This window comes from Hydra vulgaris, chromosome 09, assembly GCF_038396675.1.
Source record: "Hydra vulgaris chromosome 09, alternate assembly HydraT2T_AEP".
NCBI classification, from domain to species: Eukaryota; Metazoa; Cnidaria; class Hydrozoa; order Anthoathecata; family Hydridae; genus Hydra; species Hydra vulgaris.
In genome coordinates, this window is record NC_088928.1 from 48,122,314 (window position 1) to 48,147,348 (window position 25,035).

At 27.9% G+C, this 25,035-nt stretch overlaps 1 protein-coding gene across 10 annotated transcripts in view; it reads right to left on the reverse strand.

Moving 5' to 3' along the window:
- Window positions 1–1,299: 1,299 nt before the first annotated feature.
- Window positions 1,300–25,035, reverse strand: part of LOC100214966 (fibroblast growth factor receptor 4-like) — a 92,686-nt gene continuing 68,950 nt past the window's right edge. For all 10 annotated transcript variants that reach the window (XM_065805927.1, XM_065805928.1, XM_065805931.1 and 7 more), the window contains 10 exons: window positions 24,732–24,761; window positions 21,683–21,830; window positions 15,849–16,066; window positions 15,141–15,325; window positions 9,944–10,018; window positions 9,730–9,843; window positions 2,222–2,436; window positions 2,052–2,092; window positions 1,834–1,930; window positions 1,300–1,718 (listed from right to left, as the gene is read on the reverse strand). In XM_065805927.1, coding sequence (XP_065661999.1) covers window positions 1,433–1,718; window positions 1,834–1,930; window positions 2,052–2,092; window positions 2,222–2,436; window positions 9,730–9,843; window positions 9,944–10,018; window positions 15,141–15,325; window positions 15,849–16,066; window positions 21,683–21,830; window positions 24,732–24,761 — 1,409 coding nt within the window. In that variant the 3' untranslated portion in view covers window positions 1,300–1,432. The remainder of the gene's footprint in view (window positions 1,719–1,833; window positions 1,931–2,051; window positions 2,093–2,221; window positions 2,437–9,729; window positions 9,844–9,943; window positions 10,019–15,140; window positions 15,326–15,848; window positions 16,067–21,682; window positions 21,831–24,731; window positions 24,762–25,035) is intronic.

Consider the following 25,035-nt stretch of genomic DNA (forward strand, 5'->3'; position numbering starts at 1 on the left):
CGTGAAGCATGGTGGAGGCAATGTAATGGTCTGGGGGAGTTTTTCTGCTAACGATCTAGGTCCAATACATCGAAACAATGGAATAATGGACCGTTTCATGTATAAAAATATCTTGAAAGATGTTATTTTACCTCATGCTGAATGGAATATGCCAATAAAATGGGTTTTTCAGCAAGACAACGATCCGAAACACACTGCAAAAGTAGTCAAGCAGTGTTTTCAAGACAACCACCTATCGGTGATGGATTGGCCGCCTCAATCTCCGGATCTCAACCCTATCGAGAACCTGTGGGAGATCGTCAACCGCAGAATTAATTGTGAAGATGTTAGTAATAAGGATCAACAGTTTGAACAAATCCAAAAGGCCTGGGCAGCGATTCCACAAAGTTTCATTGATCACCTGATCGAATCTCTCGAAGATGCAAGGCTGTGATTGACAACAAAGGATTAGCCACGAAATATTGATAGCGAAATACAGTATGGTCAACATTTTGTCGAGTTGCACTTGTTTTGTCCAGAAGGAAATCAACTTTTTTTAATACTTTTGATTAATTTATTAATTTTCGTGTACAAGTAATGAAATTTGTGATTAATAAAACCTGAAGAACTTTGTCTCTAAACAGTTACATAGTTATTTCTCTAAATTGAAAAAATGCAGCACTTTTATATATAGAAACTAAATTAGCCTTATTTGGTTGCACTCGTTTTGTCCGATACTGTGTATATATATATATATATATATATATATATATATATATATATATATATATATATATATATATATATATATATATATATATATATATATATATATATATATATATATAATATATATATATATATTTATATATATATATATATATATATATATTATATATATATATATATATATATATATATATATATATTTGAATATAAAGCATAAAATAACAGCCGCGTACAAACTAAATTTATTCTTCGTAATATTTATTATTTGATTTTATATATATATATATATATATATATATATATATAAAATATTTATATATATATATATATATATATATATATATATATATATATATATAAAAGCGTCAGTATTTATCGCTATTATGATATTACAATTAGACTAATGTTTGTAAAATCATAATGCGCTCTAATGTTATTTCGCGCTCATTAATTTTTAACTAGTTCGCATTTCACAAGTTCATAATTACAAAATTCTCATATTCCTGGTAAATGTATTAAATTTCAGCTTGCAACCTAAATTTTATTATCTTTAGACAAAGGGGTAATCATATATTTAAACAACTTGCAAAATTTAAAATGTTTTAATTTATTTCGCACTATTACTACACTTGTTTTTATTGCAGAATTAAATGCTAAGTAGACATGGCGTTATCTAATTTGCTTAAGACTTAAGACTTTGAAAGCCACAAAGTTCAGTTTAAGATTACAAGGCTTCGGACAATGTGTATCTTTCGTTCACATTTGAAAATTCTTCAATTGATTTTACTTGCACGGGTTTTCGAAATATCTCTTCCTCTAATACGTCATCATTAGATTCTGGCGGTAAGCTATTAAAAGACGCTGCGTTGTAGTAAGTATTTTCTTCGTCTATATTGAAGCTAAAATAGTGATCGCCTTTAGACATTATTTTTTCAAGGTGTTCACGCAGCTCAGTAAAGGTAGGCCTCTGTAATGGATCTTCATTCCAGCAGTGTAACATGATATCGTACCTAAATAATATTAAAAAAGAAACATTAACTGAAGCAAACCACCGATAGTCACAAAGAAACAAAAAAAAAAAACAAATAAAAATTATAATAATAGTAATAAAAATAAATCAATTACATGGGTTCAGAACAATTTTCTGGTCGATCCATTCTGTAACCAGACTTCAAAAGATTTAGAAGTTCACGATTACTTATAGTCGGATAAGGCGTTCCTCCTGTAAAACAAAGTAAACCCTTAAGTATGAAAAAATTAAGTTTTAAGAAGAAAAAAACTTAATACAATTTTCTTGATACATTAATACCTAATACATTGCAACAATCTTTATTTATACTTACCTAACGTAACAATTTCAAATAATACAACGCCATACGCCCATCTAAAAATGTAATCACGAATCAACTAATTATTAACCTTCTAATTTACATTTGGGTAGTATTTTAATTTAGGTAGAGCACATTATTTAGTGTTAACAAAACCAAAAGAAAAAAATATTAAAGAGCTTTACACATCGCTGAATGACGTGAAATTTTGATCGAATATGGCTTCAACTGACATCCACTTGACCGGTAAACGACGATTTTTAGTGCTCATGTAATTCAACTCATCATTCACTTTTCGTGTAAGACCAAAGTCAGATATTTTCACATTTTTTTCAGCACCAACTAAAATATTTCTTGCAGCTAGATCTCGGTGTACCAATTTAATACATGAAAGATATTCCTAATAGAATATAAAAATTAGTAAAAAAAGTAAAAATTAAAAAAAAAAAAGAGACCTATGCATTTTGCTATATATTCGGTCTATATATTCTGGCTTTTCGTAGGATCTTTAGTTTTTAACAAACTTATGAAAATAACCCAATTAATAATAATATAGTCAAATACAATAGCTAAAAAAAAATCTTATAAAATTCCTTCTAATAGGAATTAAGCAGGAGTTCTAAAAAATATAAAAGGATTATAACTGGATCAAAAATTCTGTGGTCCTCATAGAAACCTAATGCAAAAAGCCAACAGTATAACAAAGCTATGTAGAAAATATAGGATTTAGATCTTTAAAGGAGTTCAATTACATTTAAATTATACTTAAGTAAACAAAAAATTGAATGTATATATATTACTGATTTTTTGTGTTAACTTTAGCTATATTTCCCACATTAACTAAAAAATAGTAAGAAATTGTTCAAAAAAAAACAAAGGTTCAAAAATACTATTATGGGCACGTTGACAGGTATAAACATGGTTGTCAAACCTATCAGTGGATAGGCCGGTTCTGCAGCCATATATATATATACATATATATATATATATATATATATATATATATATATATGTATATCTATATATATATATATATATATAAAAATATATATATATATATATATATATATATATAAATATATATGTATATGTATATATATATATATGGCAAAATTAAACTTTTACTACTTGCCTGATGATTGTGATAACACATGAAACTCAGAGTTGCAATATTAAATTATATTATAAACATTAGCATTTAGCTAATTCCTGGTACTGCGGGTAACAGTAACATATATATTATATAGCTCTAGTTTATCTATTGAGCACTCTTTCAAGTATACAATATTATACATGATAATATAAATATATTTTCTTTATTCATAAATATACACTTACGTATATATATATATATATATATATATATATATATATATATATATATATATATATATATATATATATATATATATAAATATATATATATATATAAATATATATATATATATATATACATACATATATATCTATATATATCTATTTATTTATCTATCTATCTATCTATCTATCTATCTATCTATATATATATATATATATATATATATATATATATATATTTTTTTTTTGGTTTTTTTTTATAATTCACCTCCCCAAGGCCGAGAAGGCCACTACAGATGAAGAGGCTACTTGTGGTTATAACCTTCTCTCAACTCTTTAACTCCGAGACACGAACCTTGACGAACAAGGCCGCTGCGCAGAGAAACTATTTGAGCGCGGTACTACCAGGGACGTGGCGGGAATCGAACTCGGAACCTCTCGCTCATGAAGCGAGCGCTCTACCACTACACCACTACCGCATATATATACATATATATATATATATATATATATATATATATATATATATATATATATATATATATATATATATATATATATATATATATATATATATATATATATATATATATAAATATATATATATATATATATATATATAATATATATATATATATATATATATATATATATATATATATATATATATATATATATATATATATATATATATATATATATATATATATATATTAGGGTGGGTCGAATTTTTTTTTTTATGAAACATGGAAATAAAGTTGCATTTTGCTGTCTCTATTAATGATATGTAAAAGAAATGTAATAAAAATTTGATAGTTTAGATTGCCCTACGAAATGACAAAAAGCTGTTAGTGTTGTTTGTTGACTTCCGATTAACATGATCCTGCACTTCATTATAAGATAAATACTTGTATTTATTATGTATAAATTATGTTTTTGTCTTTTTGTTTTAGTTTATTTAGTTAAAATTGAAAATAAAAATTGCTACTGTTAAAACATGAAGTGAAACTGAACATGGTATGCTTGGATAACCTAGACCATTCCAAACAAATTAACTGCCAACTTCTGGTGATGTTTTCAAAGCATATGACTATTTATTAAAAAATAACAATTGCGCAATTATTACTGAAAGAGCAACAGTCATAGCTAATGAAATTAAAGCACTGTACAACAAAGCAAGTATTCCTACCATTGCAGTCAGCAGCTTAGTTATTCGCATAAAGAGACTAATTAACAAAGTACATGAGCTTGGTAAATACTCTGATGGCAAGAAGTCCTCTGCAACATTTAAATCAAGTTTACAGATGTTAGACCAACTATTCGATATTTGTCTGTGTAAGTGTTTTGATAATGGTGTTCAAGAAACGTCAGCTTGTTCATGTCTAATGCCAAAAAAATTCCAACACTTGAATGGGAGTTCCGGATAGATCAAAAAATGGTACGGAAGATGGTAATAGGAAAAGTAAACAAAGAAGAAACAATTAATCTGCAGAAGAGAGAAAAAAGAGGAAGTAAAACATGCAATTTACTGATTACAGATAAGAAATTGAAGGTTGATAAAGAAATTGATCCAAATGATACATATTGCAGTGACAATGAACAGCCAAAGTCAGATGAAGAATTTTTGCCAATTGAGATGTCAGATGATAAAGTGATGTCAAGTTATAAAGTGATGTCAAGTGATAATGAGATGTCAAGTGATGAAGAGATCAAGGTTTACAACACTAAACAACCATGTCTTGCCACAAAGTAGTAAAGCTGTTGATATTGCACAAGAGATAATATTGAGAATCAACAACATCAAATCACCAGACACTTTAGTAGCAGTTAATTGCGATGATCCTGTGAATAACACAAGTCAACACAATGGAGAAATCAGAAAATTAAAAGAAGGTCTTGGGAGAACATTGCAATGGTTGGTCTGCTTGTTACATGCAAATGAACTAACTTTTAGAAAATATTTCTCCATTCTGGATGGTGGACGTTCAACAGGTCTAGCTACTTCAACAGGTAAAATAGACATTGCACTAGATTTTTATCCAAAAGAATTAGTTATTGTGAACTTTAAACATATATCTGGTAAAGTTGAGAATGTAAGTGTTGATGTTAAGAAAGATTTAAGCTCTGATCAGATATACCTTTTAAAAGCTTGCTTAGCTGTTTAGCAGGGATTCACTGTTTGTGATCAAATATTGTTCCTCCAGACTGCTATGCCAGGAAATCTAAACCATGCAAGGTGGCTAACAAAAGCCAATCGTATTTTATGTTTGTATATGTCTAAGGAAAATCCTTCAAAACTATTGCATAGAACTACAAGATTCATCGTAAATGTTTATGCGCCATCGTGGTTCAACATAAAGCATCATTCTTACTGCCTTGACGAAGCAAGAAATTTCTTTTATCTTATAAAGCAGTGCTATGAACTAGGAAAAGAAGACTGAAAAATTCTTGAATGAGTGTTGCAAAATAACTGTTATTTTGCTCATTCTGAGAACATTCTTCTTGGAGGAGTTACCATCTATCCCCACCTTAATAAGCTGGTCTGACTGAGGGCCTCTGACTTCAGCAACAGTGTTTCTTAATGCCTCCATGTCATTGCAGTACACCAATAAATGTTTAGACTCATGGCTAGTGCTTTTGGATGTATTAGTAATTTCTGAGGTGACAAAAAGGTCAGAAAGTTGCTTTCCAAGAGATTCAAACTTTTCTCTGAAATTTTTCTCCACAACACGCTGTGGAACTACTTTGTTTAGAGTTGAAGCAAGCATATTCATTCCTCTATTTGAAAGACCAATCTGGTTTTGAACTTGTACTAGATGTTGTGCAGTCAAGGTGGGTGTAGATGAAGGAAATAATTCTCTTTGTCGCGATGGACCTGCAAAAAATCACAGAAAGTTACCATTGTATCATTTCCGAAATTCATAGTGTATATTTTATTGCTATGCCCTTTGACAAAAGTTTTTTTTGTTTAAAAAGTACAGTTTTTACCTGGAGTTACTGGAAAGGGTCTTCCTACTCCTTGATTGAGACGGACAGTGCCATGGGGGTAAGGAACTTTGTTGGCAATTACAGAAACAGCCACTCTTTCTGCTGCTTTTTTGTCCTTTTCTGCAACTTCGAGTAAGTTCTGTCGTAACATTGCTTTAGTACAGACATGAGGGATGCCTCTTCCTATCAATGAAAAGCATGCTGAACATCTTTTCTCAACAATTGGCTGTTCTATAAGCTGACTGGCAGTGTTTGTTGCTCCACTTATCTGAGGGCTTCTGAATTTTGCTTTTCCCACACTACAAATCAAGCAATCACATGCTGATTCTCTTGTTGCAGGACGGATCTTTATGTTTTGATAGTCTGGCAAGGAAGGAAGTTGGACATCTCTCCCTTCACCTTTTCTTCTGAGACTTACTCGACAATTTTCACAGATTCCAATTGGTACTCTTTGGTCTTCAAAGTTGATTCTTTGGCCCAAAATTTCTTGACTGCGTTTAATCATAAAATCAGTCAGCTGCCTGTTAGCTTTGTTCATACAGAGAAAACAGACAGTTTTCCTGTTGTCTTCATGAGTTTTTGCTTGGTTAGGCATTTTGAAAAATGACGCACACCTAGTTCTTTTAAAACGGTTTCTAAACTGTTTGCAGGTTTTTCCCGGAATTTTTTAGTTAATTATTTTTTTGCTAAAATATTTTGTATGTACTATTTGTAAAACAAATAACCAAAATAGACAGTTTTTTTGAGAAAGAAAAAAAAACTCTTACTTTATTGACCTTATTAAATAAGCATAAAATTAAAAACTTTAAACTGATTTTTCTTTCTCGGACAATGATGAAAGATTTCAAAACCAACTCTAGTGTAATTCTACACATGTGTACTCTCAAACCTCCAAAGGGTTTTCTCGGGACAAGAGGTTCGAATTAAAAGTCATTTCGTGACACAGTGCCAACTTAATATTTACATCATAATGACCCACCCTAATATATATATATATATATATATACACACATATATATATATATATACATATATATATATATACACATATATATATATATATAAATATATACACACACACACACACACACACACATATATATATATATATATTTCCAAATGATCTAAGTAGAACTAATTTAGTAATATTTTTCGAATAAATAACAATTTTTTATAAATTTTTTAACATGTTTCATCAATATCAATTGACATCATCAGGTATAAAAATGAGTTACAATTTCTGTATATAAACAATTGCTTTTGGCATTAAAAATTTAACAGTTTTTAAAATAGTTACATTTTATAAAATAAATAATTACCATGAAATTTACAAAAGATTATACAAAAAGGTGTGAAGTAATTAATAATACACAAAATAGGAAATAAAAAGTAAGATAATTGAGAGATTATATTGTTATAGTAATAGCGATTTTAATTGTGTATTAAGAGGTTTTTCCATTTCAATATGGATACCTTCCTTAATTTTGAATTCATACTTGGAGGAAGCTCTGTCAATAATGGAAAAGCAATCAAGATTTGTTGAACTTTTGCATTTTTGTGATGAATTGAGATGTTTGTTAATATAGGAGACCTTATCTGAATTTATATGTTCTGAAATCCTTGTTGTGTAGTGTCTGGTGCTTTCACCAAAGTATCCAGCATTACAGCTGGAGCATAAATATTATAGGCAACAAACGATTATAAATTTATCTTATAGGATTATAAATTTGAGGGTAAGTAAAATAAGTCAAAAGCATACTACTTATTTTAAAATAAGTATGCTCTTGATGAAAGCATACTAATTATTTTGAAAAGTGTAAAAACTAGTCTTGCTTTTATATTATCTTTACAATATTTTTTAATATATTTATTTAATTGGTGTTGAAATGTGTGTGAAATTTGTCCAATGCAAGTTTAAAGTAATGTATACCAGATGGTTTTGAAGATGACATGTTTTCTTTAGGAGAGATAAGGTTGTTTAGTAAATTTTTTAAGGTTTTGTCAATAAAGTTCAAAGGGAAAGAATTTTTTTGGAGAGTTTGTTTAATTTTTTACAACATCTAGATGAAAACTTATCCAGTTGCTGTTGATTTTGAAGGCCCTGTAAATCAGGGTTTTAATGAGTCCTAGTTTATAATTAATATTAGTGAAGCAGGTAAATTAGTCAGTAAACCTGTTTTTTTTATAAAACGTTGAAATATCAAATTTATTATTTATAGAGTTAATCATTATATCAAGAAGGTGCAATTTGTGATCAACTTCTTCCTCTTTAGTAAATTTGAGGTTGCTTATTTATATATTCTAGAAAAGTGAAATCATCGTTATAAAATCATCGTTATAAAATCATCGTTATTTTCAAAGATACAAAAGATATCATCTATATACCTTTTGTATAAAACTACTTTTTTGCAATTATTGTTTTGTAACCCAATTTTTGTGATGACTCATAAATAAGTTGGCTAAGGCAGGACCTAACGGAGATCTCATGGAAACTGATCGATCGATCCATTGATCTGATCATACATTTTACTGTTAAATAGGAAATGTGTTTGCATGTTTAAAAATTCAAATAGTTTTTTTAATTCAAGTTTGGAAGTATTAAGGTTTGGTCTATATTTTAAGATTAAATCCACAGCAATTAAGATTCTCATCTTGCAAACATATATTACTCATCTTATAAGCCCTCGTTACACAGCTTTCTATTTGTCAGTTTGGATTAAATATTTTACAAACTGTTTTACTCATGTTGAAGTTTGCCTTCAACATGAGTAAAACAGTTTTTTCCTAAACTTTTAATTGTAGAAACTTTAGATTTTAAAATTAAGTTAAATAAATTCTATTTTCCACCATTAAAATCAAAGCAATATTGGTAAAAAATCTTAGATTGATAGCTTTTTTTACTGAAAAAAATGTTCCCCTGTGACAATACAACATTTTTTATTAGACAAAGTTTTAATATAAACTTTGTCTAATAAAAAATAAAAATTTTTATGTATGCTGTATATTAACTTATATAAACCTTCATTCAAATTTAGTCTTGTTTATTTATTATGATAAAAAATTTAAATTCTATTCTGAGACAATTATTACATTGCAAATTACTCAAAAAATCCTAATATATCTCTGCCTGGTGCCAAATAAATAGTAAAATTAACAGGACTTTTTGAATTATTTTCAGCTTACAACTTTGCAAATAAAAAAGTTTGTTTGCGACTTTGCTTAGATTAAATTCATTAAAAAAAATAAAATTAAATGAAAATAAATGGATAAAGAATAAAGAAAATTTTTACGCATTTATTTTCTGTATTTTTAAAAAAAAAATTACTGTATTAAAAAAATATTTGCCTGGCATAGAATATTTAAAAAAATTGTTTCACAAAAAATATACCATTCCTGATGCAACTTGCCATGCAAAACTAAGTAAATCCTCAGGTGTTATTACTTCTTCATCTAGTGGTACATTATTGGGCATCAATCCTGTGAAACTCTCTGAAGTTGTTGTCTAGAATAAAACTTTTTGTAAAAAGTTTAGAAATTTTGTATAAAAATTGTTTTATAGTAAAAATTTATGCATTTAAAATTAAAAAAGAGAAATAAGGAACCTCAAGAGATTGTTGATAGCCTGGTGTGTACATAAAGCTTAAAGCTGGCTCTCCATCAATCTTTGAAGAACAAAGCTAAAAACCACATACATTTATAACTTTGTTATGATTTAATACAAAAGGTTTAGATATAACAGAAAACAAAAATTAATATTCAATTAAAAAACATCCAAAACAAACTTGCAAATATATTATTTTAAATAAATATGTATTCCTTTTTATTGTTCTTAAAAATATAATGTTAAAGCTTGATATGTTGCTTTGTTTGCTTTCTTGAAATGTTTAAAGAAACTGTTATTTCACATGAGCATGGAGTGACAAATAGGGTAAAAAAATGTACAGTATTTTTTTTAATAATGACTTTTAGGCTTTTCATAAACAGTAGCAAATAAATACCAGAAGTCAAAATCGGTTTTCAAAATGACAATTTATGAACTGTGCTCCATCAGACAGTAAAAATTGTGCAAAACTTTATTTGTTGTGCTTTCAAACAGTCCAGACATGGTGACAGCAAAAAAAAAAAAAAAACTCAATAAGAATTCAAAAAGAAATATGATTTTAACAAAAAACATTTACTTTACTGCAATTTGTGCTAGATGTGTATGTACTTCTTAAATATTGTGCTAGATGTGTATGTAGTACTTCTTAAAATTTGTGTTTGAAGTGTATGTACTTCTTAAAATTTATGCTAGATGTGTATGTGCATGCAACAAAGAAGTTATTAGACTCAAAATGAAATTTTAGAAACTTGGTGTAAACTAAAAACTTGGTATACAAATCATCAAAGACTATGCCAATACTAGGGAAATAAAGGGGAAATTAATTAGAGAGTTCAGAGTGTTCTCCAGGTTTTTTTCAAAAATTAGAGTCACAGATGTTATTTATCACCAGGTAGGAAAAAGTTTAAATATAAACTTATTAAATAGTTTAGAAATTATTGAAAAGAGTTCTGAAGAACACTTATGAAAGACAAAGAACACTTATGAAAGAACACTTATGAAAGAACACTTATGAAAGAACACTTTTGAAAGGCAACGACAAATACGTTGTCTGGAAAATCTTTTTGTAGGACTATGAACGAAATGTTGTATAGACACAAGTAGTAGATGAGTTTAAGAAAGAAATAACTTAAATAACTAAAGCTGGAGTGATTTGGATGTCTAACAATGGATTAACCTGTTTCTCTGGAATGACAGGAAGAGTGTGACCATTTGATTTAAGTGCCAAAGTAGTGTTTTTTGCAAATAATTCTGCCTTATCGTTAAAAATAATAATAAGATTAGACCCATGATTTAGAGAATTAGATTTATGACTTACTTTTGTTAATGACACTGTTGAAGATTTTCCAAAAATATAAACTGTGTTTAACAATGTTGACTGAACTGGCAGCATATAAAAATTCTACTTCAGACTTCTGCAAATATGTTGAGGTAATTTAATATTAATTGTATACTTTTATAATATTACTTTATACGTTAGTTAGTTTGCACAACTGTTCAAGGTAGTTCAGGGATCCTGTAGCTACCTATGTCTGCTGTAGGATCCTGAAACATTTCAGTGTTTAGTGCTTTTGTCACTTTAGTTTTATAAGTTTGTACTAAGAAATGTAAAGGCAAAATGTATTGTCTGTAAAAAACCTTTTAACAGTGAATGTAAATATTTAAAATTCAGCATATTAAATGAATAAGACATTAGTCTAAACGATGAAATTTTTTTTGTTACAAAAAACATTCATTGAAGCTGAAAACCTTCAGTGCAACTACCAGAAATCCCAACCAAGCAAGAAAAAATAAGTGAGATGTTTGCACTGGGTGCAAACTAATTTCACAGGAAAAGGTTGACAAGCTTATGATCAAATTTATTTGTCACAGTTTTCATCCATTTTCTTTTGTTGAACAACCAGCATTTAAAGATCTTTTACAGGTACTGAACCCTCATTGCAAAGCCAAATGCAAACCCTCTCTTCAGATCAGAATTTATGATGCTGTCATTCAATTGAAAAAGATTTTGCTCTCACACCTCAGTACAGTCAGGTATGTTGCCACAACCACTTATTGCTCATCTGCACACCAGCAAAGTTTTTATAGGGGAAACAGCTTATTAGATTAGTAAAGAAAGCTTAGAGAGGAAATCTGCACTTGCTCTCCAGAGATTGAGAGTCACACCTTTGATATCCTGGCAAGCACTCTTGATGACATTCATTGTAAATACAAAATAAAGGGAAAAGTGGTAAGAACCACAACAGATAATAACTCCAACTTTATCAAGGCATTTAGTATTTTTGGTGAGAAAAGCTAAACTTAAGAAGCAGAGCCTAAATCAGAACAAGATTCTTTCTAAGAGTCCAAACCTGAGTACCTGGACACAGACTGAAAAAAAATAATAATGATCTTGAGTACCAGCTTCCTCCACATCAAAACTATGCATCAACTTGTGAAATTTAGTCGCCACAACTGATGCTTGGCAGAAAAGAACAATGAGACATACAAACAGATATAACAAGCTGTCTTTGTGAAATGCAAAGCAATGTGGAACAAGACAGGTTAGTCATACTAGGCAGCAGAAACTGTTGAAGCAGCAGCTCATCTAGCTAATCAGACTAGGTGACATACATAGCTGTGGAGAGAATCTTAAGGATCATAGAAGAAAAAGACCCAGATGCTATCAGATATATGTGTGTGAAGAATTCAAAGTGAAAAAGTGAGTTTGATTATATAATTTAATCAATGTAATCAATTAAGTATAAAATAATACTGATTGAAATAATATCTTAAAGTTCTTTTTGCCATATTTATTAATCCACAAAATATATTTAATTCACACCTACTACTGCAAGAAATCTTGCTGAATTCAGCTGAAATTGTTTTTCTGACTGAATATTGCACTATTATGAAACGTGTTGTGAAGACAATGGATATTTTTCAGTCAACACACACAATGGATAGTTCCTGTCAGTGATCTTTCAGTTTCAAACAAAACTTAACAGCTTGGAGACATCCTTCAAAATATGCCTGCTCCTTATTGCAGCAATTCAAGATGCTTTTCAAAAAAATTTTGGTGGAGTAATTTTGTGAATTGCTGCAGCTATTCTTCTGTCATAGTTCAAGGCCTGAACTATGACAGAAATTTTAATTTAATTTCCTTTTTTTTTATGTCATGGTGTAATCTGTTGCGGCCATTATACCTATTACTGTTGCGGCCATTATACCTATTTACTACTTAATCATCCATTGTTGTTAAAAATGAATCATTGCATTGACAAAAATATTTAATAAGCATTGTTTTGTTTTTTAACAACTCTGGTCTATGTGAGATAACAGGTTGACCAAATGGCAGAAGTAGAGCTAATTAGAGAACATTCACCAGATAAAGAACATTTTTTCTTGTCAATGAAATCCAGAAGGTCACTAGGTACAGGGTAGGTATATGGGTACCTTGCTTGTAATTTTACCAAGATAGATCTGTTGAACTAATTTCTTCAAATAAATATTATTTTTCTCAAACTGAACATTAGTCTTCCTGCCTTGGCTACCTGTGAATGTTTATTCAACAGTGCTGGACTGCTTTATGTGAATGTTTATTTAACAGTGCTGGACTGATTTATGTGAATGTTTATTCAGCAGTGCTAGACTGCTTTATGTGAATGTTTATTCAGCAAGGCTGGACTGCTTTATGTGAATGTTTATTCAGCAGTGCTGGACTGCTTTATGTGAATGTTTATTCAGCAGTGCTGGACTGCTTTATGTGAATGTTTATTCAGCAGTGCTGGACTGCTTTATGTGAATGTTTATTCAGCAGTGCTGGACTGTTATTCACTTCAAAGCGGGCAAGCATAAAAGCTACAAACTTTGAAAACTTCTTAAACTTAACAAAAAATTTACATCGTTATTATGTTTTGTTCAACAGCTTTATTACCTGACAATGGCTGGTAAAAAAGTAAATAAGTTTTACCATGGCTACCATTTTTACACATTACTAACGAGCTACTTTTTACTTTCACTTAGGTTAATTTTTTAATAGGTCATGTACTTGACTAAAATTTTATTAAAAATAACAGGACTTTTTTCAGTAGTTTTGAGAACAATATTTTGTTACTTTTTCCACCTCTGGTGTTCACAAAAACATTTTGGATTTGAACTTGTATGTTTTGAAAGAGTATGTATTAATCATTTTGGGATCAAGTATGTCATTGCTGATGCTATTTCTGTATGGATTAAATAAAGCTTAGGAGATTATATTCAAAAGGGATCTTAAGTTATTTAACTAGTAAACTTAAAAAATAATAGATTTGTTCTTAATTCTCATTTTTTTGTTAACTTATTAGTAATTATTATTGATAAAAGTTATTTACACATGAACAAACTAGTAAAGGCTATTAAAAAATACACTAAAATGCTAAAAAAGAGATCCCTAGAATTTATTAAGAGATCGTCCATAAAGTATGTATGTTCAGGGGGAAGGTGGTCAATTATAAAAGTACGGAGAGAAATTTAAAAAAACATCATAAAATGTTAGGTAGGTAGGCTAAAAGTGTATGTTCTTTTAGAGAGGTGGAGGGTACTCAAAAAAGCACATAACAAAATGCAGGGAAGGGGCGGAAGAGGGAAAGGGCCAAATTAAAAGCGAATGTATGTACAAAACATAAGATTCTTGATTTTTAACATTTTAGAATTTTTTGGGATTCCCTAGTGTGCAATAACCTTTACACAGGTATTGCACACTTTATATACACTGGTACAGTGTTTCTATATATAACTAAAGCAATAAAAATTATTCATGTCAGTCTTTTAACCGTTAAAAAATGATGAAGATATTTATTAAAGTGATTTAAAAAAAAAAAAATATTAATAATAAAACATATTTATTGATAAATATTTTTTCTAAGTTTGCTAAAACAAAAAACTCTAAAAAATTTTTACCGTTATTTTATTGCTTTTTCAATTAAAAGTAGTTTCTAAATTCTTGTTAAAATATTATTATTTAAAATCGTATTCATAAAAACTAAGAATTACAAATATGAAGAATTGTAAAGATAAAGAATTATAATTTAAAATAATAAACATAGAATAGTTGTGATTTAAATTTACAAAATTTTCATTTCTAAAAAAAATTTTAATAAAATATTCATGTTGTAAATTTGAAAGTTCACTCTATGTCGTGTAAACTACTACACTATTATATTTAATTATGGTATTACCTTAGAGCGTCTGTTTCTCAAGAACTGCAACAAATCTCCATTCTCCATAAACTCAACAATTAAACATAATGGCTTCTTAATTGTTGAACAGCCAATCATATTAACAATATTTTTATGATACCCAATTCCTTTCATTAGATCTATTTCTTCTCTAAAATCAGAGTATTCCAAATGACTGGCACCATCTGTATTTAATTAGCAATAAATGATTAAAATAATACAAATAACTTTAAGTTAGAATATTTATGGTATAATAATGACTTTAATAATAGTCTATTTAATAGTAACTACACAACGCAAACTACATAGTTGCAACCAAACAATAAAAATGTAGTTAGAAAAATTTTTGTGTGTGTGAAATATTTAACCCCCCCCCCAAAAAAAAAAAAAAAAAAAAAATGAAAAAACTTTGAGGACCACTATAAACTAATCTATTTAAAAAAAAAAACATTTTTCTAAACTGTTGTTACAACCTTATTACTCAGAAACACAAACTTGTCAAACTTGTCAAACAAGACCACTACACAGAACAACATTTGTCAAACACATGAGTACAATACTTTCATGTGGCGGGTTTCAAACCCATTGCACTCGGTTACTAAGAGAGAACTCTACAACTACATTACAACCAAATGGCATTAATTGATTCAAATTAATTGCAAAGTAGTTGAAAAATAAGTTACAACACAAATATTTGCAACATAATACCTTTCAAAAGTTTTACTGCTACATTAATATCTACATTAGTAGCATGAAAAGCAGATTTTGATTGTTGACTTGCATATTTCGTCTTAGCAAAAATATCTGCGTTGAGTTTTGCAATATAAACAGTTCCAAATGCACCTGCACCAATTTTCTTATCTAAAACAATGCTATTAGGAAATATCTCCCATTTATCTGCTTGAAAATCAATGCCCATGTAGTCTCTAAAACAAAACCCATTGTTTTTAAAAAAAATTACAATATATCTATTAAAATAATAAGATAAAACAAACTAATAATATATAATATAAAAAAATTAATAGAAACTTTAGATTGTGAATCCTTGACTCTACTCAAGGAAACACTAAAATAAAAATGTCACGGAAACACTACAAAACATGCTTTTGTTTGAAAATACAAAAAAAAAAAATTCTGCTCTACTTATTTGAAAATTTAAAAATTTCTCATTTTATTACAGTGTATAAAATAAAAGTTTTGGTTTCACTTTTGATTCATCATTATAAATAATCTTCCTATATATTTATTTCCCATATCAAAAATATTTTTTAAGAGACTTCTCTTCTAACAAAAATATTATATCAAGTCTAATTTAAAATTTTCTGAAAATATTATTTTATTGTATTTACCTTTGAAAAACTTCGTGGAGCCACTACACTCAAGTTAATGTTTTTAGAGTAATCACAGAAACTTCCAATGAAAGTATAAAATTTCTCTTTATTGTTAATTTCTCTTTATTGTTTTTTGTTATTTTGCCAACCCAGTTAACTTCAAATCTTAAGAAACAAAGCAAGAGAAACAATGTTAGCAAGGATTACAAAGAAAGCATTTTAACCTCTACACCGCTAATCTAGGTCTACTCTAATAATGTGTAGTGAACATCAACTTTATCTATCTTACTTATCCTAATCTTTTAAATTATTTATTATTTTTTCCATATTATTTTTTGTTAACCACTTATCCTTTCTCACACATTACTTTTTCACACTATTCAAAATTTTTATTCTTTTAATAATGCTATTTCTTATTTTATTATTTCTTAAAAAAGTGGATAAAAAAGTTATTGTTGGCTATTTGCATACGATCAACCTCAAAATATAAGTAAAAGGTACATTGGGAATTACTAAATGTCCCTGAATTACTCAATGCAAAATTTATTTAAAAAAAAAGAAGTATGAGATTATAAGTTCTTTTACCTGGCAATTTTTATTAAACTTAATGAATTATTTTGACTTTTTATTTAACTTAAGGCGAGGGAAAACTTTTGATTATTTTTGTTTTGTTTATTAGCGTTACACAATTTATGGACAATCCCTGAAATTTGAAAATGAAATTTTTAAATATCTAGTTTTGTTATTTGAACTTTTGAAATTACAAATTCTTGTTCAATTTTTTTCTTTATATTGGTTTCTTTTAATGAAAACTTAGCAATATATACTTACTATATCTATATATATCTATATATATATATATATATATATATATATATATATATATATATATATATATATATATATATATATATATATATATATATATACAAGGACCATAATAAGTGTTAGGTATTGCCGCCTCTTAGACCATTCTTGAGACCTGCTATAAGAGGGCAACAAACTATTGTTCATTTTTTCAGTAAAAATGAACATTAGTTGGTTGCCCCCATAAATCAGGTCTCAAAAACATTCCAGAGGGCGCCAATGTCCAACACTTATTTTGACCCCTGTATATATATACTTATATATTAAAAAGTTATTTGTGTGTGTGTACATATATATATATATATATATATATATATATATATATATATATATATATATATATATATATACATACATATAAATATACACATTCGATATTGTGTATATATGCAAATTCGGCAAATCGTCTCCTCAGTATTATCTTGTTCTATCTACAAATTTTTTTTTTTTGCAAAATCCAATTTTTATTGTTTAAAAAAGTATAATGTATTATTTAGACTTATCAATAAATTATTACCTTCTCTGCTTCGTCAAGATTTATTCAATTTGACTTTGTTCTAATTACAATTTTACGTATTTTGTTAGTTTTATCTTATTCTATTTCACTTTTTTAAAACATTTTAGTATTATAATGTTCTAATGCCCAAATCTGCAAATCAATGTTGTAGCGCAAGTCACGTGACTTTTTATTTTGATATTTTCAAAATGTCGTCAAGTAAGTTTATTGGTTTAGTTACAAAAGAAACAGTTGACTTTGAATTACTTAATACCGACTCGTAAGTAGTTTCTATTACTATGGTAATTTTAAAATTTTAAAATAAAAAGGAAAATTTTATTTTTCCGATAATTGGATTCCATTTTATGTTCTTTTAACGATAAAATAGTCAACTATTATATCGTGCATTATCAACTATTATATAAATATCGTGCATTATCAACTATTATATAAATATTGTGCATTAAAGGGTTAAAATAACTTAAGACTAGCTCTCATACACAGTACTAGTAGTTAACTAACTATAAATCTATATGTATAACTATATATATAACTATATGTATAACTATATATATTGTGCCTTTAAATAACTATATATATATATATTGTGCAAAGTCTTTAAGAAAGACTAAATTCTTTATATTATTTATTTCCTAACTGTAAAAAAATAACTTTTAAAAAAATATTACCCTGCTAATTACGATGCTTATGAAATTCCAATTGTCATTCATTTTTGATTCTTTTTTAATATTATGTTGTTTTTAAATGTAGCTAAAGTTTATACTTTTTATTTCTACAGTGTCGATTCAAGTTTCCACAATAAGCTACTACATACGGATTTAGAAATAGTTGTGCCAATAGAGCAACTCTCTACAAAAAAAAAAGTTGGACGTAAAAGAACCAGAAATCCAGATAGCTGGAAATGCAATGTCAATAAAAAAAGGCGTCAAGCTGGCCAGGAGTATAAAAGCAGGAATAAAGTGATAAGAAGAAAGAGAGAGATCAATAATGAGAAGGACTGTACTAACTGTAAATTTAAATGCCACATTTATTTTCCGCAAGAGCAACGGGAGTTACTATTTAACAAATTTTGAGGACTCAATGATGACCTCAAAGCACACTTTTATAGTGAAAATACAACACGCATTGTGAAAAAAACTAAACGAACACTTGCAATTTCATTGAGGCGGCAATACTCATTTGCCTACTTTTTTCACCTGGCAGGGATTCCCATCAGAGTTTGCAAACCTTTCTTTTTAAACACTCTTGACATAAGCCAACAAAGAATTTCATATTTTTATAAACATTTCCAAACAGATACAAACACGCCTACCCCAAGAAAACAAGGTAAACATACAAAAAAGAAAATTCCTGACGCGGTCAGAGATGGCGTTAGGAAACACATATATAGTATTCCGGTTATAGAATCGCACTATTGCCGTGCTAATACAAATAGAAAATACTTTGAGTCTGAATTGTCTATTAGTCGACTGTATGAGCTTTACCAAGACTTTTGTCAGCAAAAACGATTTCAACCGGCTAAAAAGCACTTATACTCTGAAATTTTTTTAACTGAGTTCAATATTTCTTTCCAGCAAAGAAAAAAAGATAGGTGTGATAAGTGTGAAATTTTTAAAATCAAAAGTGCTGAAGGTATTTTAAGTGATTGTGAACGGGCTCAGCATCTAAGTCATATTGAACAAAAAGAAGATGCACGCGAAGAGCGCAAAAAAGACAGACAGTCAGGACATCCTGTTCTCTGTTTTGATTTACAAAATGTTTTAACAGTTCCCAAGGCTGAGATATCCAACTTCTTTTATCTTAGGAAGCTGTCTGTTTATAACATGACAGCACATCTTTCTTTAGATAAAGATGTTTATTGTTGTATCTGGTCTGAAAGCCAATCTGGCAGAGCCGGAAATGATTTGGCATCTGCAATCCTACAAATTTTAGAATCTGTGCTTACCACCCATCCACAACTTAAGAACCTCATTTTATGGTCAGATTCTTGCGTTCCGCAAAATAGAAACAGTATTATGAGCACGGCAATAAAACATTTTTTAAATGCTCATCCTGATGTTGAATCTATCACTCAAAAGTTTTCTGCAAGCGGACATGGCTGTGTTCAAGAGGTTGATGCGGTTCATAGCAGCATTGACCAAAAATTAAAAAAAACTGAGGTATACAGTCCACTGGGTCTGATCAGAATACTAAAGTCTGTTAGGCGACAGAAACCTTTCAATATCCTGCAGATGAAAGATGTTGATTTTTTAAATATTCAAGCTGGAGCTAAAAGCTATAACTTTACCAGAGTGCCCTTTACTCAAGTAAAGCAATTAAAATACTATTCCAATCATCCTTTTACTGTTTCATTTAAAACAAAACATGCAGACGGCTTCACCTCAGTTTTTGCAGGTGCCCAATCATTAAGAAAAAAGAAATCTACAGCATATCCCATAACTGCACCAAAACTGTCAATTCAGACCAAAAAAAGCCACTTACTTTCAAAAGAAAAGAATGAAGATATTAAAAAAATGATGCCCTACATGCCTGAGATTGATAGAAATTATATGGCAACTCTTTGTGTTTAGTAATTCATGTGCATCTCCCATGTACTTTTCTTAATTATTTTTATGTCTTAATATAATTGTTTCATGAAAAAAAAATGTTTTACTTGAACACAACCAAATAATGTCTAAAACAGGGGTGGATCCAGGTCATTGTCCTAGGGGGAGGGGGTTATATGACAAAAAAAAAAGATTTTTTCAGCTAAAACCACTGTTTCATTTGATCATTTTTCTAACTAAGTTTAATAATTCTTTCCGGCAAAGAAAAAAAGATAGGTGTAATTAGTGTAAATTTTTTAAAATCAAAAGTGCTGAAGGCACTTTAAATGATGTGAACGGACTCAGCATTTTGAAGTCATATTGAACAAAAATAAGATGCACGCGAAGAGCGTAAAAAATGCTTATAAATTAGTTTACTAATAAATATATTAAATGTGTATATAACTAACTTTTTTTTGCCAAAAATTCAAATGTTGCAAAATAATATTTTTTTTTTAATTTTTTTTTATTTTATTTTTTTTATTTTTATTTTTTATTTTTTTTTTTATTTCTATCAATAATATTTTGAAGATTGATAATTCTTAAGATGGGGGGGAGGGGGATACTCCCATCTTTGTATCCGTCCTTGGTAAGAAAAACATTCAAAACATCCACCAAATAAGACATTTGTGCATGTTTGGACAAACTATAATTAAAAAAACCCAAAGAAATTGACATAAAACATTATACAATTTTTGTATTTTGTAAAGTTTGTCAGTAATTTGTTCTATCTCAAAAGTCAAAAATCATTTTTTTAAACACTAAATACACAATAATTTTCTAAAAATGGTTTATAAGGGTATTATATATTGACCTTGACAATTTTATAATAACAAAATTTGGTGCAAAGTTTATTTTGAACATTTTTAGGGCTTTTGAAAATTCAAATGCCTTTTTTTCAAAACCATAGTTTAGCGACATAGAACAAGATAATACTGAGGGGACGAAATGTATATGTATATTGATATATATATATATATATATATATATATATATATATATATATATATATATATATATATATTGATATATATATATATAAATATATATATATTGATATATATATATATATATATATATAAATATATATATAAATATATATATATATATATATATATATATATATATATATATATTATATATATATATATATATATATATATATATATATACATATATATATATATATAGCTGTTTGTATGTGTATGTGTGTATGTATGTGTGTATTAGTTTAACACTTACTCCATTGTGCAAATATCTTGGTTACAGATTGATGGCTGAGACTTTACTTTTTTCCTACGAGTTTTCATCACAACAACAACAGTAACAAGAATGACAAGAACAACAAGCAGAGGAACTAAGATGGCAGCAATGATTGTAGATGTGTTTTCTAAAGACAGAAAAAGTTTCAAATAAAACATTTTGATTTTGTGAAACTTTTGTAAAATCTTTTTCTGTTTTATGTAAAAAATTTAAAAAGAAAAATGTATTTTATGCAGATAAATAACAACATCTCAAGTTAAATATAGAATGACATGCTGACATGCTTAGTAAATAAAAAAGGTTTTTTAAACTAAATAAATCACTACAATTTATAAAATTATAGTATAAAGATATAAAAATGTTACTTTCAAATAATTTAATTTGAATGATAAAGTTTTTTCACAGGTTTTAGTTTGTGTAAAAATATTAAACTTTTTATTATTTTAGAATACCATAAGACAAACTCAAAAATATTAAATTTTATTGATGTCAAGGTATTTTGAGTGGTAAATTAAAAGAATTCAAAATTTCAAACAGTTTTAACAAAAATTATAAAAGCAGTAATAATAACAACAATAATAATAATAATAATAATACAAGGTTATTGCTAAAGCTTTATAAAAAAAAAAAAAAACAGAATGCAGTTAAGTTATAGCCTTTGATATGATTCTTTCTAAATAAATCATTGTCTATCTTGTTTTTAAATTTATTTATAGTTTTATTGACTTACTGTTTGTGAACTTAGTTTATTCCAATTGTTGGTAAATTCTTGGTAAACACGATTTTATGATCTGCTTTGTGATGGAGTGCTGATTTCTTAAATGCAGCTGGTTGGACTATCAATATAAAATTCAAAAATCTCTTTTGAATTTTATATTGATAGATTAGGTTGCCCCTTGCTCTTCATGTTTCTAAAGACATAATTCCTAATCTTTTAACTGGTCTTCATAGCTGCAATTTCTTAACTCATTAATAATTTATTAATTATTGCTCTTCTTTGGATGCTCTCTACAATTATAATGTCACTTTTTAAATATGGACACCAGACAGGCACTGCATATTCCAGGTGAGGTCTTTCTAATGATAGAAACAATTGTCTTATTACAATTCTGTTATTACTTCTGAGCAATTTCCTTATTAATCCTAAAAAACAGTTTGCTTTATAAGTTACAGTTGAAATATGTTCCTTCCATTAAAGGTTTTTTGTGAACAATACACCTTGTTTGCTTGTTACTTCAAAGATCTTTGAAGTAACAAGCAAAAAATGTTGGTTTTTGAAGTAACAAGCAAAAAATGTTGGTTTTTGAAGTAACAAGCAAAAAATGTTGATCTTTGAATTAACAAGCAAAAAATGTTGGTCTTTGAAGTAACAAGCAAAAAATGTTGGTTTTTGAAGTAACAAGCAAAAAATGTTGGTTTTTGAAGTAACAAGCAAAAAATGTTGGTCTTTGAAGTAACAAGCAAAAAATGTTGGTTTTTGAAGTAACAAGCAAAAAATGTTGGTTTTTGAAGTAACAAGCAAAAAATGTTGGTTTTTGAAGTAACAAGCAAAAAATGTTGGTTTTTGAAGTAACAAGCAAAAGAACTGCAAAAAGAGTAGAATCAAAACAAGTATTTTCAACTTTTTGTTAGAAAATTTTGATCAAGAATAAGCTCTGCTTGGCACTTGTGCTTCCTTGTGACACTTGTGCTTCCTGAAAACTCATTTTTTTGTTGAAAAATAAATTATATAACTGCTGTTTTTAAGTACTTTATTTATTACAATGCATTACAAATCCAATCCAAGGTAATCAAAATATAATATTGCTAAAACTTTTTTTATCAAACTATAGGTAAACTTAAAAACATACAAAAGATCAATCCTAGTGTAAAATAGGAAATACCTAGCAAAAAATCCAAGAAAATCAAAGTTAAATAAAATTCATCTAGTGTTGCAAGTATTGAAACCATTTCTTCAATTATTTGCTTTGGGAAAGAAGTTGGATATAAGACTTTTTTGATAATTTTGATTCCATATTTTTTTTCTAGGTAATACCACATTCAAATTGTAGAACTTGAGTATTTACTGGTATTTTTACATATTTTGCAAATCAGTGGTTTTCCTTTGTTTAAAATGTAGTGCTTCCAAACATCTGACATCTTGAGCAAAAGCAAACTAATAAACGCCACAATAAATCACAAGAAAGTAATTGTCTTTCTTAAAAAGTTCAAAACTTAACCAAAAGAATCAGTTTCCAAAGAAAAAAACAAAAATAACTTAGTTAATAGGAAAGTGATTAATAAAATTTTAAGTAAATTTTAATTTATTAATCTGGCTATTTCAAACCTTTCAAGATATTTTGTTGCATATTTGAGCATAATATTGTTTTTTAGATCTTTGTTTCTTTATATTTTTATTAAAGAGATAAATAAATGAGATGGAGTTCTGATAACGTAAAAAAGAATACACATAAAATAAAGAATGGTATGTAAGTTTCTGATGGTGATAAACAAATCATAACGAAATTTTAAACAATAAGAAAAAATGATACTTTATTAGGTACTGAAAATCTGCTTTTTTTTTTTACAGTGAAATAAAATTCACAAAGGTAGCAAAGCAAAAAAAAACAGCTTTCATAAATGCGAATTCCAAATGAATCATTTAATTTATAGTATAGTATAAAAAAACCATTATTTACTGAAATTTACCAATATTACTTTAAATAAATCAGTAAAATTTTTTACCGATTTAGCAGTAAATTTTCATTAAAAGCTCCTGGTGAGTATGCAAATGTATTTAAAACTAAATTAAATCACAAAAAACTTATGATCATTTAACTTGGTACCAATATAGCCATTATTAAAATAGGTTTAACACACAAAAAATACTACCACCACCACTATCTGCCTGTTTAAAAGTTGATAAAAACTTAAAATTGTATAAATAAAAAAGTAGTTATGAAAAATTTAAAAAAATATTGAAAATAAAATAAAAGACTAAATGTTTTAGTGTATCATGATAATCGTTTAAAAAACCAAATAAACTTACTATTTCCTGAAGCTGGTACAGGAAGTGAAACTAAAAAATAAAAGTGAAAGTAGAAAAACTAAAAAAATACAACAGAGATAGTATTTAAAAAGTATTTGATAAAGAGAGTAAAATTAAATAAAAAGAAGCTGAGAAAGCATGACAAGTGAAAAAATACTGTTAACAATAGTTAGACTAAAAGTCAGGTAAAAAGGTAACAATAGTATAAAAAATAATAATAAAAATAAACTTAAAATAAAAATCCCATGTTGTAAGCCCTGGGCAAAACAATAACTTTCAATGAAAAATGCGACTATAGATTAAA